The sequence below is a fragment of the Chironomus tepperi genome, unplaced genomic scaffold, assembly GCF_022539635.2.
Source record: "Chironomus tepperi strain 1889 unplaced genomic scaffold, CSIRO-AGI_Ctep_v1 contig_309, whole genome shotgun sequence".
In the NCBI taxonomy this organism is placed as follows: Eukaryota; Metazoa; Arthropoda; class Insecta; order Diptera; family Chironomidae; genus Chironomus; species Chironomus tepperi.
Genome location: NW_027226431.1, coordinates 2,210,659 through 2,227,435, shown reverse-complemented (window position 1 = coordinate 2,227,435; position 16,777 = coordinate 2,210,659). Strand labels below are relative to the sequence as shown.

General features: G+C 31.7%; 3 protein-coding genes across 3 annotated transcripts; 1 reads left to right on the top strand and 2 right to left on the bottom strand.

Moving 5' to 3' along the window:
- Nucleotides 1-645: 645 nt before the first annotated feature.
- On the bottom strand, nucleotides 646-8,774 carry LOC139092781 (uncharacterized). The gene is made up of 10 exons (XM_070643315.1): nucleotides 7,733-8,774; nucleotides 6,183-6,210; nucleotides 5,675-6,007; nucleotides 3,475-5,611; nucleotides 2,996-3,111; nucleotides 2,724-2,931; nucleotides 2,442-2,664; nucleotides 1,872-2,323; nucleotides 1,621-1,807; nucleotides 646-1,560 (listed from the first exon to the last, which is right to left on the bottom strand). The coding sequence occupies exons 1-10, from the start codon at nucleotides 8,632-8,634 to the stop codon at nucleotides 927-929; spliced, it is 5,220 nt and encodes a 1,739-aa protein (XP_070499416.1). The 5' UTR covers nucleotides 8,635-8,774; the 3' UTR covers nucleotides 646-926.
- A 239-nt stretch (nucleotides 8,775-9,013) lies between these two features.
- On the bottom strand, nucleotides 9,014-10,950 carry Prx2 (Peroxiredoxin 2). Its single transcript, XM_070643007.1, has 4 exons — nucleotides 10,805-10,950; nucleotides 10,056-10,197; nucleotides 9,663-9,754; nucleotides 9,014-9,591 (listed from the first exon to the last, which is right to left on the bottom strand). The coding sequence occupies exons 2-4, from the start codon at nucleotides 10,184-10,186 to the stop codon at nucleotides 9,221-9,223; spliced, it is 594 nt and encodes a 197-aa protein (XP_070499108.1). The 5' UTR covers nucleotides 10,187-10,197; nucleotides 10,805-10,950; the 3' UTR covers nucleotides 9,014-9,220.
- Nucleotides 10,951-11,079: 129 nt separating this feature from the next.
- On the top strand, nucleotides 11,080-16,697 carry LOC139092780 (adenylate cyclase type 10-like). The gene is made up of 7 exons (XM_070643313.1): nucleotides 11,080-11,092; nucleotides 11,157-11,690; nucleotides 11,755-12,150; nucleotides 12,209-12,428; nucleotides 12,561-14,654; nucleotides 15,568-15,950; nucleotides 16,666-16,697. Exons 1-7 carry the CDS (start codon nucleotides 11,080-11,082, stop codon nucleotides 16,695-16,697), a joined length of 3,672 nt encoding a protein of 1,223 aa, XP_070499414.1.
- Nucleotides 16,698-16,777: the final 80 nt, after the last annotated feature.

Below are 16,777 nucleotides of genomic sequence, written 5' to 3'. Positions count from 1 at the left end.
GCTGCACATCTTGTTTATTTTTAAAGCAGTGGACAACAATTTTTTTTTGGATGATTTAAGAGTCATTGAAATAAATTAAAGAACTATTCAAATTAATCCAAGTTAAAAAAAGTCACAAAAATCTAGTCAGCCTCGATGCATCAAGTTAATTAGTTGCAACTTTTTAATTTGAGCTAAAATAAATAATTAATTAGATTACATATTTGTCAAGTAAAAATACTTCCGATTTGTGTAATGTTATCACAAACTCACATATTGAGTCATTCCATCGCCTTGAGCTTCTGCCTAAAATGTTGAACTTTTTTTTTTGAAAACAATTGTCAAAAAAGTTTTAGGTAACAAATTTAGTCAAATAAACACACAGGTTGTGTAATTGTGTAAGTGCTCTAAGTCTGGAGAATTTAACCTCACTTTATTTCATGTATAGAAGAAAATTGTTCATGTATAGACATAAAATGTTCATGTATAGAAGAATTATAAAGAAAACATTTCATGTATAGAAGTTGAACAAAAATAATTATTTCATGTATAGACGAATTTCTTGTGTATAGAAGAATTGCACAATTTACAAAATTATGAATGAAAACAGCAATGATTTTAGTTCTTTATAATGAAATTGTTTTATTATTGCTAAAATAATCATGATTAATAGTTAAATCCATTGAGAATATTATTCTTTAATTGATAATAAATTTAAAATATTTTTTTTTCCCTTTTCATGTATAGATTCCAAGATTATTTCATGTATGTGTCTTAAACATCGTATATTCTTCATGTATGGACATTTTTTTAAAAGCTCACATATAAATTCTGGATGTTACACAAAATTATTTCATAAAGAGTTAAACGAGAGCAATGGATTAAGGGAAACAACCGGATTTTGTTAATTTTTACAAATTTGAGTTGTAGAACTTATTTAAAGTAAATTAAACTTTATTTTTGTTTATTATTTTAGGATTTTTTGTTGCAGAGCATTCACCATTACTGTCATTTTTAGTATCGAGGATTCTCTTTTTTGATGGTAGATAGACTTTTTTAGTAATTTCTTCTTGACTACTATTATCTTTTTGATCCTCTTCACTTGGTGTATAATCTGGATCTTCAAATGCATCTTCCATTGTTGCATTATTTTCTGGTTGACTCTCTGCTACTTCCAATATTTTACCATCTTTTGTTGGAAAATCAATATTTGGAATATCAACTTCAGCAAATCCCTCACGTTTCATTAAAGTCTTAATTAAATTTGCAACATCTTCGCGCTTTCTCGTCACAATATCTTGATGGAACCATTTTGATAAAGTCTTGATTGGAATTCTAAAATCTTTTAGTGGATCTTTGAAGAATTGCTCAACATATTGTAAGAGGAAGAGTCCACAATCTGTAAAGTTTTGTTGCTGTGGAACTTTTACTAGACATCCTAGCATATTAGGTTTTGTGTACTGCCTTGGCGGTGAATTTGGATATTTGGCTTTATATTCACATGTCAAATAATCCCTTAACGTTGCCACTACCCTCGCTCGTGATGTGCCACCAAGAGAATCAAAAATTAATATACACGGTCTGTAATGAAAATATAAAGGATTATTAAAATGAAAATCTCTGACATAAAATTGAACTTACACTTTCACTGGTTGCCCTTTATCAATAACTTCCTCCTCCTCGCTATCTACATTACTTCCTAATTCACTATCATCACCTTCTGCTTCATCACGCTCACTTGCCTGATCATCATGTACCTCTATTGAATCATCTTTCTTACTCAATGGTGTAATTGTGGTACTTCCTATTTGAACTGGCAATTTCTTTTCTAAAGTTTTCAAAAAAATAATGTTAAAATTGTTAAAAATCGAATGAATGGATATAGAACTTACTAGGTTTCTTTTGATTAAATGTGAGTTTAATCGGCTGATTTGTATCCATCGTATGAGGTTCAGTTAAATTAGGAAAACAGATGATGGCGAGGAACCAATGTGATTGCTCATTAATTGGAATAATAATGAAATCTTTTTCAAATAAATTAACATTTTTCGTCCACGATTGAACTCGCTGATGACGTTTTTGTGCCGCTGTCAATGTTCTCTGATCTTTTGTCATTGTTGTGAGCCTTTTATAAAAGAATGTACTGAATATATGAGTCTTTTGCTGTTGCTCTTTCGTAAGCAGCTCTGTATGTGTGTATTTTAAATAGAAATCTATAATCACATCATTCAAATAATTATCACTCCCAAGACATAAATAATCATAGACTGTTATCGTAATTCCTCCGCGACCTCGTGGGTATGTCATTAATTTCTGCAGCTCTCCTCCATCTTGTGTATTATTTCTGTGAATAAGATTAATTTAATTAAAAAAATGTTGACAATCGTGTTATCGAGGAACTTGATGCTTTAATTAATGATTGACCAAGCCAACTAGTCAAAAATGCAGTTCAAAATACTTACGAATTCGATTCTGCAATTGGATTTTGATTTGTCACAGCTCCAGTTAATGGAATCCCAGTAGATCGAACGAGCATTTCATTTGCATCCCTATTGCTGATCTCTTCGAGTCTATTATCCTTAAATATAGCTTTAAGCGCATTCTTTGTATCTTCCGATACATTTTCAGTAAGGAAGATGATTTTCTTTTGCGTCTCATTCCTCGATAGTGGTGAATAATATGGAGCTATAAATGAAAATCAAATTTTAGTATAATTAACAAAAATAAATAGTTTATAAGCTTACATTTATCATTAACTTGAGTCATTGACAATTGATCAACAATAAATCGACCACAAGATGGTTTCGTATAGACGAAAATTATTGACAATTGCTTGCTAAAATGCATAACAAGTTTGACAATTTCTGAGTGCTGGATGTTAAGAACTGTAAGGTCATTTACGTCTTTTACAGATGGTGCTACAATTTTGATTCCTTTTGATGTAATGGCGATCTGAATTAAGATAAATACATTGATTAACGTGTCCAATAAGTCAACCAAATCAGCAATGCCTTACCGGTTCTTTTGTTTCAAATTTATAAGATCCAATTCTGATTGTTCTGCATGTCAAAGAAGTTTCCAATTTATCCTCTCCCTCCTGGAACTCAGTCACGTCCAATCGTATAAAATCATCTACAATGTGAGCAATGCATAAAAACAGGATATAATTAGTTAATAAATACGATTTCTACCGCAAATTTTCTTCGTTGTTTTCCTTTGCACAAAATTCAAAACTTTTTGCTTGAATTTATCTATCAATTTAATCATTTATGTTAAGAGAGTAGAAATCACAACTGGCTTCTAATGTTATCTTACCGAATTCATCCATTACTGGATGATTAGTCTATTAAAATCTTTTAAAATTATAACTTTTTAAAATTGTATTTTTTCTACAATTTTTTTTTCAAAGGTTATGTTTTTTGGGGACTACGAAATCATTTCAAATTTTAAAAAATCGTTAATTTTAAAGCCATTATTGGACACAAAAATACTCACTTGGAACTACATCATCTTCAATCTCAGGTTCAAAAGCCTTTTTGGGAGTCTCCTGATCGCCTTTTTTATCACCAGAACTTTTTGAATTGTGTGATTTAGTTCCGTCCGAATCAGTTTCATCGTCACTACTTAAAGTTACAATTTCATGATGAATTGGTTTTCTTGGAGCCCGACCGCGTCCTCTAACTGCCATTAAACCTGGATTACCAAGATGATGAAGACCACCTCGTCCGCGACCACTTATTTGTTTTCTATGTGCTTCAGCTGCAGCCAATTGATGCTTTTTCTGAATTGCTTCAATTTGATCTTTTCGATCATGACTTGCTTTAATAATGCTAAGCTTTTGTTGTGGCGGACCAGCAATAAGAGAAATTTTTGTATTTGGTGCTATTTGTGATGGCATACGAACAGTTTTAACATCTTCTGTGAAAATTCGATGACAACGTTCACATTTAGCATGATCAGATCCAGAAAATCCACATGCACTGCAAACAGCATAAAATCCTTCAACGTATTTTGGTGGTGGTAATTTTGCCGTTGGTTCTGGACTTTTTGTAGGCTCATTAACTTGTTGCTGTGCTGTTGTCTTTTGCTGTGATGCAGTCATTTTCTGTTGAGCAGCTTGTTGTCTGATATGATTTTCAGCAGCTTTTGTCATTTCTGTTGTATCACGAGATCCAAAATTCCCGACTTTTACAATATAGTCAATTTCAGATCCAGGATTTTCAATGCATTCAATATTACTTTCAGCACCAATTTCTATTCCAACTTGATCAAGAAGTTCCTGAACTGTACATGTTTCTCTTGGCAGCGTAAATGTAATTAATCTCTGCTCACCATTGTCCAAAATCACCAACATTTTTGCACTTTCCCTTTCATTGATCCCTAACTCGTGCCTTATTCCATGCTGTTGCTGAAATGGTGGACGTGGTGGCGTTCTTTGGCGTATTATTTGTAAAGATGGACTTCTTTGGACTGGAAGACGATTAATTGCCATGCCTTGATTTGTCATCATTGGACGAACAATTCCAACTCTTTGTGGTGTCTGTTGTTGAGGAACTGATTGTCTTCTAAAGTTTTCATTTGACATGGAATTATTCATTTGATTTCCAGACTGTTGATTTCCTTTAGAAATAGCTGTAGCTGTAATTGAGTCTTCTAAATCATCACAATCACCTTCTTTCCGTATTAATGTGGAAGTAGTTGGTGCTACTTGTTCTGTCTGATTAGAATTTTGCTCTTGACTTTCATCATTTTGCATTTGAAAATTCTGATTGGCATTGACATTTTGCTGATTATTTTGTTGGTGGGGGGATTGCTTAACAATTGTTCTCACAAGCTGCTGATTAGGAGATCCAGTAATTTGAGCTTGATTTTGACCCGAATTCATTGGTTGACTAACGAGATAATGTTGGCCTTCTTGTTGGACTAAAATAAATTGCTGTTGTTGCTGCTGCTGTCCATTATTAACATTCGGTGTCAATCGATTCGTTTGGATTAATCGTGCAGATTGAGGAGAATTTTGGGGTGTATTTTGTTGCTGTAAAGGACTTTGGGCAACAGGACGAATAAGCCTTGGTGTGGCTATTCTTGGTTGAGCCCTTGGTCTAGGAGTTTGTTGTTGTTGTTGAGATGGCTGAACTTGCATCTGCGGTGTATTTATTGTTCTAGTTATTCGCATTGGAGGAAATGAGACTCGTGGACGAAATTTTGGCGATTGGTCATTTTGAGCTTGTTGGATTTGCATAATTTGTCCTTGTTGATTTTGAATTTGTTGCATCTGTTGAGGAGGCTTTTGTTGCACAATGCTATACCTCAAAGGACTATTATTTTGCATTATAATTTTTGTTCCTTGTTGTACAATTGTATTTTGCGTTTGAATTGGTTGTAATTGTATATATTGAGGCTGCGGAGTTAGTATCTGTCCTCCTTGCTGTGGATAAATAGTTTGTTTCATCTGATTTGGTTGTTGATGAATAATTATCTGATGATTTTGATCAACTGGATTTTGTTGGAAATTGTACTGCATAGTTTGTTGATTTTGTTGATCTACCAATTGAGTTAAATTCGTATTATTTTGTATCATTTCCGGAGCTCTTTGGACAACCACTTTTTGTGGGGTTTGAAGAACAAGTTGCTATAACATCCAGTAAACAAATTAATTATTGTGATTTTTTTTTAAATATTTAATTATACGTACCTTCGGTTGATTCTGTTGTTGCATGAGATTAGGATTAATTACTTGCTGAACAATTCGATTAGTATTTTGATTCGCTGGCGAAATATTCGTATAAAAAACTTGTTGTGGACTGGATGTTTGTTGAATTAAATATTGATTTCCCATTGAATCATCCTGTGATATAAATTGAGCTGGATGTTGTTGCTGTTGCTGCATTTGTGGCATTTCATTAGTTTTAACTGGCGAATAAACGATATGTTGCTGATTATTATCGTCTGCCATTATAAAATTCTGTTGATCGTCTACAGTCTGATGCACTAATCTGATTGCACCAAAACCACTTGAAAAAACCTGCTGATCCATAATTGAGATTTTCTAAATCCAGCATATAACTTTCCTAACTACTATTTAATTCGATTAATGATTTTGTAATATTAAAATTCTGTTGATGCTTCAAATTTTTTTCTTCAAACAATGAAATTTAATTTTTTATAGTAAAAAAACTCGGTTTTACTGTCCACTTTCTTACAAAACTAAACTTTAAACTATTAATAATCCTTTTAAAAAGGATATTTTAAAACAATTAGTCGTCAAAGTTCAGTAGAAGTCAACTTATTCTTCTATTTTCCAAAATATATAATTTTTTTTTCCTTTTAAAATTCTCAAAAGAGAAAATGTGTCCGTAGCTGTGTATTTTTTGTAATAGTATGTGTGCGCTATTATTTTCTTTCATGTATTAGTTTTTTTTGAATCGCGTAGTCCTATTAAGCTTTCAAAAAGTAGTACTACTCAATTATATATGTGATAAGCTTTCAAAGCCTTCATTTACAGATTACATGGATCACTGGATGATTTTAGTTTTGGCTTAAGTCTGTTAATTAGACCTTAATGTCGTATTATCCATAGTCGTTAATGTTTTGTCTATTTTTATTGGACATTCTAACGTATGTTTCTCGTAATAACTGTTTAGAACAAAGTATGCATGACTTAATTTATTTGAAATATTTTTTGAACCTGAAAATTCTAAGGTCACTTTATGTTTGTCATGGTGATAAGGCACAAGTGTCCGATTCATTCATGATTATTTTTTTAAATGTCATTATCATTATTAATTAGCTTAATTAACTTTCTTACATCATTGCCATAGCCTTCCTCCTCCATCAGGTTTAAATTTCAGTAGCAATCCATTTTTTAATCTTGAGATTTAATTTAAATCCTGCGATTTAATTAAGCCTGAGATTTTTAACACTAATTTTCAATCCAATAATTGGAAATTTTTCATTTGAACTTCTTTGAGGTAAAATTCAGTTACATCTAAAACATTTCTTAAAGTCAGTTTCACTCATTCCACAAAAGTCGCACACAGTAACGTTATAAGTAATTCTACCGGGTTTCTGAGACGGCGGTTTAATCTCATCAACTTGTTGCTGGGTTCCTTTTTGTGGACTTAGATGTTTCTCTGCAGATTTTATATATTCTGTGATATCTTGATATTCAATAGTCCCAATTTTTACAATATAATTAATTTCTGATTCAGAAATTTCAATGCAATTGACTTTATCTTCAGCATGTACTTTAATGCTAAGAAGATTAAGAATCTCACGCAATGTGCAAGGAGGATCACTTGATGAAGGTGTTAAGAATGTGATTAATCTTTGTTCGCCATTTTCTAGTATGACCAACATCCTTGCCTCGTTTCCTTTATGACTAATCATTTTATGATCTATCCCGTAACAAATTTCAGGCGTATAAGGACTTTTTACAGGCATCCGGTTAGCAATTTTTGAATCAAACTGTGCCATGTCTTGAAAATGTGACATTCGACGTAATGAAAACGGACTTTAAGTAAACTTAATCCTCAAAAAGATTTAGGTATTAAAAATAATACTTTATAGACACTACTGCTAGCTTTATCAAATCACTACTGGATTTTTTCACTCTAAGTTGAAGAAACAACGCACTGCGAGTACTTAGCATGTTCTAACATGTTTTTAAATAAATAAAAGCTTAGGTATTAGTAAAGTCTCTACATTTTATTAATATTTTTCTTTAAAATATGACTGTAACTTTCAATATTACGGAATTTCAATAATGCGTTCCTCGTCCCCATAAATTCTACAACAACGATCACACTTATCAAGATCCAGTCCATGAAATCCACAAGCACTGCACACCGTGTAGTATCCTTCAAAGGATTTCAAAGATGGCAAAATTTTTGTCGATTTTGGAGATTTTTGTTGACGGACATGATTTTCGGCACCTTCAATTAACTCTTTTAGGTGTATTTCCTTAAAATTTCCAATTTTTACAACATAATCAATTTCAGATCCAGGATTCTCAAAACAATCAATCACACTGTCATCTTTAACTTCTATTCCAACTTGATCGAGAAGGTCCTTAACTGTGCACGTTTCTTTTGGTGATGTAAAAGTTATTAATCTTTGCTCGCCACTTTCCAAAATCACCAACATTCTTGCAACTTTATTTTCCGGAAATTTTAGTTTGTTCTTCATTTCATCTTGTTGGATGATTTTATTTGGTGTAATTGGACGATTATTGACCGTGCTCATTAATGCCGGATAATTGTTGTTACAATTTTTCTTCGGCGTAACTAGCTGTTCCTTAAATCTTTCATAAGATATTGAATCGTTAATTTGATTGTCTGAATGTTCCATGATAGTATTTTGTTTAATAATGTTTAATGAATTGTCAGCAAGTTGTGTGGAAGTAGTCGGTATTTCTTGTCTTAAATCATGTTCTCGAATGACATTGTTCTGAATTTGAACATTATCTTGTTGAATTTGTGCTGGATTGATTTTGATCTTAATATTTACATTTAAATATTCGCCTTCTTGTTGTAGATGAACGGAATGAACTTGGTTGCTGCTTATTAAGTTTTGGCAAAACTTGTTGACATGTTGTTGATTCTGATGTTCCGAATTTGCATTATTTGAAGTTATTACAGATTCTTGGATGTCCATTGTGAAGTGATTCAGGTTTCAGGATCTCTGATATGTATAACCTTAGGAAATATTAATTTAGTTAATATTTTTTGCACGTTTTTCTTGTTAATGAGACAATTATTTCAAATTATATTCTAGATTCAATTATAATTATAATTCCTAGCGTAATTCAGTATAAAATTACATTAAAATTTGTAAAAAAATCAGTATATTTAATGCAATTAACTTTTGATTTTAATTCCCGCGAAAAATGATTGACAATTAATTGAAATTAATTCAAATTTTAAAAATTCGTTGAATCATAATAAATTTATATTGACATCCGCATATTTCAACTCGTCATCAGTAGCCTAAATGCTGAAACAAATCCAGTTCACTAATGATGGGAAGTCATGAATTTTTTAAAAGAAATTATGTTGTTCCTCTTTATTAAAATTTCAGTGGAATACTGACTCAGTACAGTTTCTATATGATAGATTCAACAAAAGGTGTTTTACTTCGACATCGAAAGTTGCCTGTATTATATTAAGGGAGTGTACGAATTGCATATAAAGTGTTAAGAAAAGATGTATAATTTGGATCAAAAGAAGATTTATCCTCGATCTTAATTAACAGAGCCGAAATAATCCTTTGAGCGAGTTGGATCTGGAACCATGGTGGCGCTGTTTGTTTTTGGGTTCCAGTTTGCTGGGCAAACTTCACCATGCTCATCAGTATATTGGAAAGCTTGAACGAGACGTAAGGTTTCATCAACACTGCGTCCAACTGGCAAATCGTTCATTGTGATTTGACGAAGGTTTGACTTTCCATCAATAATGAACAATCCACGGAATGGAATTCCAGATTCTTCATCCAAAACACCATAATCACGTGAAACTTGCATTGACTTATCAGCCAACAATGGATATTGGATGTTTCCTAAGCCTCCTTGTTTACGTGGTGTGTTGATCCATGCCAAGTGAGTAAAATGAGAATCTATTGAATATGGAAATAAGCCAAAATATTAGATAACTATATGTGAATCACTCCTACTCAATGACACTCACCAGTTGAAACGCCAACAACTTCGCAATTAATGGCACGGAATTCTTGGACGCGTTCAGAGAATGCAATAATTTCAGTTGGGCAGACAAATGTACTGAAATTATGTAAAAAGATTAGAATTGTTCCTTGTCACATTTTCTTCTTATTTATTTATTTCTGTGTGCCACTCATTTCATCTATCACCGGTTATTCTGTTTATTTGTCTTAGTTTCGTGAACATTGTCACGTCATAATTGAAATCGATAAGAAACATCTAGCCATATCTAATTAATAAGATCGTAGACATTTCTTATCAAACGCACAAAATTTTGGATGATAAGCTTCTACAAAATTTCAAATCCCCCGATATCTCAGTGGCACAGTAAAAAAAATAATTAAAGATTATAGATACTTACAAGTCTAATGGATAGAAGAACAATACAAGGTATTTGCCCTTAAAATCAGCCAATGAGATTTCCTTGAAACTTCCGTCAACTACGGCGGTTGCCTTAAATGCTGGAGCTGGTTTCTGTAATGCTGGTGCCATTTTTCTCAAACCTTAATGAGATTTAAAATATCCAAAATAAAGAAAAGAATATGAATGAATAACACGCGAAGCAAAAAGCAACAACAAATCGTTCGCGAATGATCTTTTCTCTCTCACACAAAATTGTACAACGAATTGAGGCTACATTAACAATTTCCGTCAATATTTATTGTCTTATATTTTTTTCATTCCCTTTATGCTCAATTCTTTTTTAATGTACTGTTATGTTGTGTACTAGAGATACATGGGAAGAAGATACAATCCGAAATCTCATAAATTTTATTGGAAGGAAAACCTGTTTTCAGATTTTTATAAAATACACAACTAATTTAAATGAGAATACTATTTTATAATTATCGATCAATTTCCTATACTGTATCTAGACAAAGAGATCCAGTGACAAATAGAATACAATTAAACATTGTGTAATTGAAATTCAGAATAAATAAATGATAAGTAATGGAGATACAATTTGCGTAATATCTTTTAAAGTGACCTTGAAATTCCATGAATAGCTAATTTAATGCAAAATTTGAGCACGTCGACAAGATTATTTTGACAGCTTGAGAAGTGCTAAATTGATTAGGAATTTTTGAGATATGTTACTGGAATACTTACAAATTAGATGCGAACTCGTCGAAAGTTAATTTCAAACTGACAGGCCCAATAAAATTATTTGTTAATAATTTTCTTTCCTCAACGCCGGTTTTTGTTGTTGTTCCAGAGATGCTAATTTGATTTTTGGAATTGCGTAATTTGGATATGTTCTAAATTTGTAATTTTCAACTCTGGATGAATCTCTTAGAACTAGTTCGAAAATTCTAAATTTTTCAATTTCGTTAAAATTGTAGCAACCAATTTTAAAATTTTAAAGCAAATTTAAATTCCTCACCATGTTTGAACTAAGTAAGTATTGTGGCTGTATTCATCAATTCTTAATTAACACGATTAACATCTTCCTGTTTTTCAGATTATGAGATATCATCAAAATTCAATGAAGCTCTTTCAAGTCGAAAAAGTTTTTACGGAAATCGTCACAAGATGTTTCCAAGAAATACCATAACATTAAACCGTGTTAGCAGATATTCTGATCGTAGTTCCACACAAGATTTCCTAGATAATGCAGCATTCTATCAAATTGCATCATTAATTCCAGATGAAGTTCTTTTAAATCCAACAGATTATGAAATTAGACAATTTGAAGCAGCAGTTCTGTTTGCCGACATCAGTGGATTCACGGAATTGAGTGAAAAGTATCAAAATCTCGAGAATGGAGCATCAAAGCTTAGTGCAGTTTTAAATTTTTATCTCGGTATTATGGTTCAAGAGATCTTGTCTCACGATGGCGATATAATAAAATATGCAGGAGATGCATTCATTGCAATTTTCCGTAAAGAAAAATCAATGTCTATTCAAAATAGCATACATAATGCCATTGATACTGCTATCATAATTCAGAAAAACTGTCGAAATTATTTAACAGAAGTCAACGTTACTTTAAATGGTAATTCAGATATGTAGAAGAGCTTTATTTATACTACCTAATCTCCATTACTTCTAACTCACAGTAAAAATAGCGATATCATGTGGAGAGGTAGATTTTCAATTGATGGGCGATGAATCTTCGTCACAATATGCAATCATTGGAGATCCAGTGTGGAAAGTAAAAGATTTACAGGAATTTATTATGGCAGGAGATATTCTGATAACATGGAAGGCATGGCATCATGCTCAAGAGTCATTCTATACATATGAAATTATGAGAGAAAATCGTTGCTATAAAATAACGGGATTTAAGGAACTTATCGGATGTGTACGAAGACAGTATGAAGCAACACTGAATTTTCAAGAAATGCACAAAAATTTAAATAAATCCATTGAAGCTCATTCCATTTCAAATCTTCTACTGGATCCTGGATATAATGCGATACGTTTGACCGCTAATCACAATGAGCTTTTTTCGCGTAAGTTACTGCTTTATTTAATCTTGATGCTTGAAAAAACCATTTTGTTCTAATCTAGTAAGACAGAAGATAAGCACAGTTACATCCCTCGAAACAAGAAAAGATCTTCGGCGGTTTATCATCACTCCTTTACTTAATGCTATTAGCATGGGCGATAACATTGATGCTTTAACAGAAATGCGAAATGTCGTCATCGTGTTTACTAATTTCATTGTTCCATATAAGGGATCAAAAGAAATCTTATCAGTCACCAATAGAATTTATAAGAAGCTTTACGAGTAAGTACGAATTATTGGGGCAACAAAATTTTTGTTAGGAATACGGCTGGAATTTGTACATTCTTTATCGCATGATTCATGTGAAAACTTCCAAAAGCTTAAAATAATCAGATAATTTTTTATACCAATCAGAATCGTCAAAGCTTATGAAGGTGTTCTAAACAAAGTCCTGTTATTCGATAAAGACATGATGTTCCTTATCATTTTTGGATTGAGAGGTATGCAGCATGAAAACGAATCAGCAATAGGATTAAAATGTGCACATGAACTGCATCAAACATTTAAATCATGGGATGAGATTATCGCAGTTTCAATTGGAGTGACGTCCGGAAAAAGTTATTGTGGAGTTGTTGGACATACACTACGAAGGGAATATTCAGTCATCAGTGTTTCAGTTAATAGAGCGGCTAGATTGATGATGGCATATCCTAATGTTGTTAGCTGTGATCAAGTGACTTTAATTGAGAGTAAAATAAAGTTGAGATACTTTAAGCTACTTCCGAAAAAAAGCTTAAAGGGAATTAGCGAAGCCATAACTGTATATGAATTTTTGGATGGCGATTGTTCTGATAATGACCTTGTTGATATGAACTATGAAGTTTTGGTTGGAAAAGATGAATTATTGGAATCAGCTAACAAATTACTAGTAAAAGCTATTACTCAATATAACAAATGCAGCCATATGCCATCATCTGTGAAATTCTGTTTAGTGATAAAAGGTGAAAATGGTGAAGGAAGAACCAGAGTTATAAATTATTTATATCGAGACTTTATGGAGCAAGACATTAAATGCATGAAGCTTTCCCTAAATACAAAGCATTCGTCTACGCCTTTCTGGACCTTAAAACATTGCATCACAAAATTTATTGAGACTGAATACGGCAGCGAGGACGAACTTAAAAACACAATTACGAAGAAATTCCTGCATTTAAATATCCATAAATACCTATATTTATTTAATGAAATAATCGACACGAATTTCGATAATAACAATGTTGGAATTGACTTGAATGAAACAGAGAAAACAGAAATCCAAAAACAAATGATTGCCATTTTATGCAAAAGTCTAAAGAACTTTTGGATAATTTTGATTGACGATGCGGATTATATTGATTTACATTCACTAAAATTTATAAATTCCATTATAATGTCGCAGACAATATTCGTGATACTTGCAATTGGAAAGAATCATAAGAAATGGACTTTACAGCATGGAAAATTTATCAAAAATGAACATGTCACGCAATACAATCTTAAGCCTATTGATAAAACATTTCAAAAGGATATTGCATGTCAAAGCCTTAACGTTTCAGCAATTCCAATAGAATTTGAGCGTTTCATACATAAAAATAGCAATGGGAATGCAGGATGGATTGAAACATGTGCCAAAATATTATTATACACAGGAAAATTGAAAATTAAAACTTCATTGTATTTACAAGCCGTCAATGATGGAATGATTATGAAGAATGAATTAAATAATGACAAAAGTGATTTCTTCGATATACCATCGCCAATAAAAGATTCACGTCAGGATGATAGAGTAATAAATGTTGCTGTAATTGAAGGTGTGTTATGTGAAAAAGATTATATTGTCGGATATAAAAATAACAAGTTGATGGTCTATGACACATTATCATCTTATGATCAAATGATTTGTAAATGTGCTTCTGTAATTGGTCCTAAATTCTACAGGAAGCAATTAAATTATTTAATAACAAAAATTGATTATCGACATGTTGGTAAGACTATTCTGAAGCTTTTTAAACTAAATATTCTCTTTTGTGCATCACTTCCGAATGATGAAAAGGAAGCAAGCATTTGTGGATGTAAAAATGTCAAAATATTTGAGTCGTGTCGGGATTTACCGAAATACTCAAATTGCACCTACATGACATTCCATGATGAATCATTTCGGAATTATGTCTATGATACGTTGACAGAAAAACAGCGAATTGAGTACCATAGAAAGTGCATAAGCTATTTATGTCAAAAGACTACAAAATGTGTATCCTGTAATCGCCAACGGTTTGAAATTATTGATGAAATCAAATTCAGTTTCCGCGATGGAATTGTCAAAGAAGATTGCAAAAAGTCTGAAATGAAAGAAAAAGTTTTAAAGGCAGTACTTCCATCAATAACAAATCAATGTAATGACATCCCAAGGAGACGACAATCTATTGTTTTGAACTATATGAACTACGAATATCGCAATTGTAAATGCAGGTTTTTGCTTCATAATGCCTTCGATGATGTAGTTAGACATTGTCAAGGGAAAGATTTGATCACAAAAAAAATATTCTCACAAATTGTGTCGGCTGATTTGAGCATCAAAACTGGAAACATTCCAACTGCGATGCATTCTTTGGATTTAACACTTGAATTATTGAATGTAAGCTTGATACTTTTTGTATAATTCATAACATTGTAGCTATTCCATTTATTGGCAATTAGGATGAATCCATTTTCCAAAAAGATAATTTTATGTTTACAACGTATTTGCGGGGAAGAGCTTACAGTCTTAAAGGAAAGTGCTTGGAAAATATAGAAGAAAATGGAAAAGCCCTTGAATGGTATTATGACGCTTGTGGTATCTTCAAAATTTCATTTCCAAAGAAATTGTAAGTTTTCATGCAACCTTTTTTGAGCACTTAAATATTAGATGAATGATCTTTATTAACAGCAATTTTAAAGCCAAAATCAAGCAGCTTTATCTAATTGAAAGAATCAAATATCTACTGAATCATAGTCAAACATCACAATTTACAAGACTACAGATAATGATCATCAACGAATGTTCACTTTTATTGCAAAATTTGTACAACTTTTTCACAAAATCAAATCAACCGAAGCTGGCAACATTAGCAGCAGTTTGGGCATTGAAAGATGCTTTAAAATCGGAACGGAAGATTGCGTCATTAGTGACCTGTTTCACAAATTTTCTTAATTCCGAAGCCAATTCCAGCATAAAATCATTTGACATGAAAATTTTCAGTGAACTATTTGACTCAATTTTATGTCAGAATATCGATAAGGAATGTCTCGAAAAAATTGTAAATCTTTACACGGCTGTTATGGAGCATCAGTATGTATTATGCATAAGCACCCCTTAATATGTTAATAATGTAATTTTCTTTAGGATTTATCGACAAAATATTAAATTTGCTATCAAAATTGGTGAATTTGCAAAGAAAATGTGCTACAATCTAGGCAATCACGAAGCTCTTTTGAATATTATTCCATCTTTATTTATATTATATTTGAAGTCATTTTGCATTGAAGATTGCTACAAACTACTACAAGAATTGCATTATTCAATCAAATTCAATAACAATGATGAAAATGCAAAAATTTGGTTTTATGCACTTTGTATGGATATATATTTAGATACAAAGCTTGATTGTGTTGTTGACTATGACGAATGCAAAAATATTTATATCGAAGCCATATCAATTCAATCTATTGAAATGAATACTGAAGCATGTTTAAGATTTATTATAAACTTTAGTCTATGGAATGCTCGTAAAGGTCGGAAAGATGAATTACAGCTTTTAGTTATTCCAATAATAGAAAAATCCTTCGCACATGCCAACCTGAATTTTGATCGAATTTTCACTGGAATGCGGTTATTGGAGTTATTACATATTCATATGAGTCAGAATGATGAAATTTTTATTAGGATTAAAGAATTATGTGAGGTTATTGAATTGCGGATGGAAAAACTCGGAATCAGCTGTTGACATCGAGTTTTAATAAAATTGTTCAATTATAACTAAGGATTATGTGTTCAAATTTATCACTAGATTTGTGTTGATCTAAAAAATTGTTCAACTTTGAAATTAAAGTTTGGCTGAAAAAAAAGAACATTGTTAAAGCTGCAACTGATTTGTTCAACATTATAAATTACAACTCAACTATCAAAGACTTTTAATTTGATTGGTCATTTTTGTAAACATTACTAAACATGCAAACACATACACAACGATATGCCTTTAGTTTTAATTATGCTCTTATCAATTAGAAATACATGAGATCTTATCGATTATGAACTACATGTCAACTACCAAAACTATAAACTATAAATAAATGTTAAATAATGTTTAACATGTCAATAACAAGACATAGATAAGAAAAAAAAGTTTAATTTTTTTTAACAGTATTTTCTTTATTATTCTTCTTTCTTTTAAGTAACAAATCTCATTTTCATAATTGAAAAAAATCTACTCATGTCTTTTAGACCTAAGTTCTGGCGCTAATGAAATGCAATGAAGAGAATAAAAATATAGTTATTTAAATAAATATTCACTTTAAGGCCTGACGAAGCAGTATTTAAATTCATTTTAAGCATA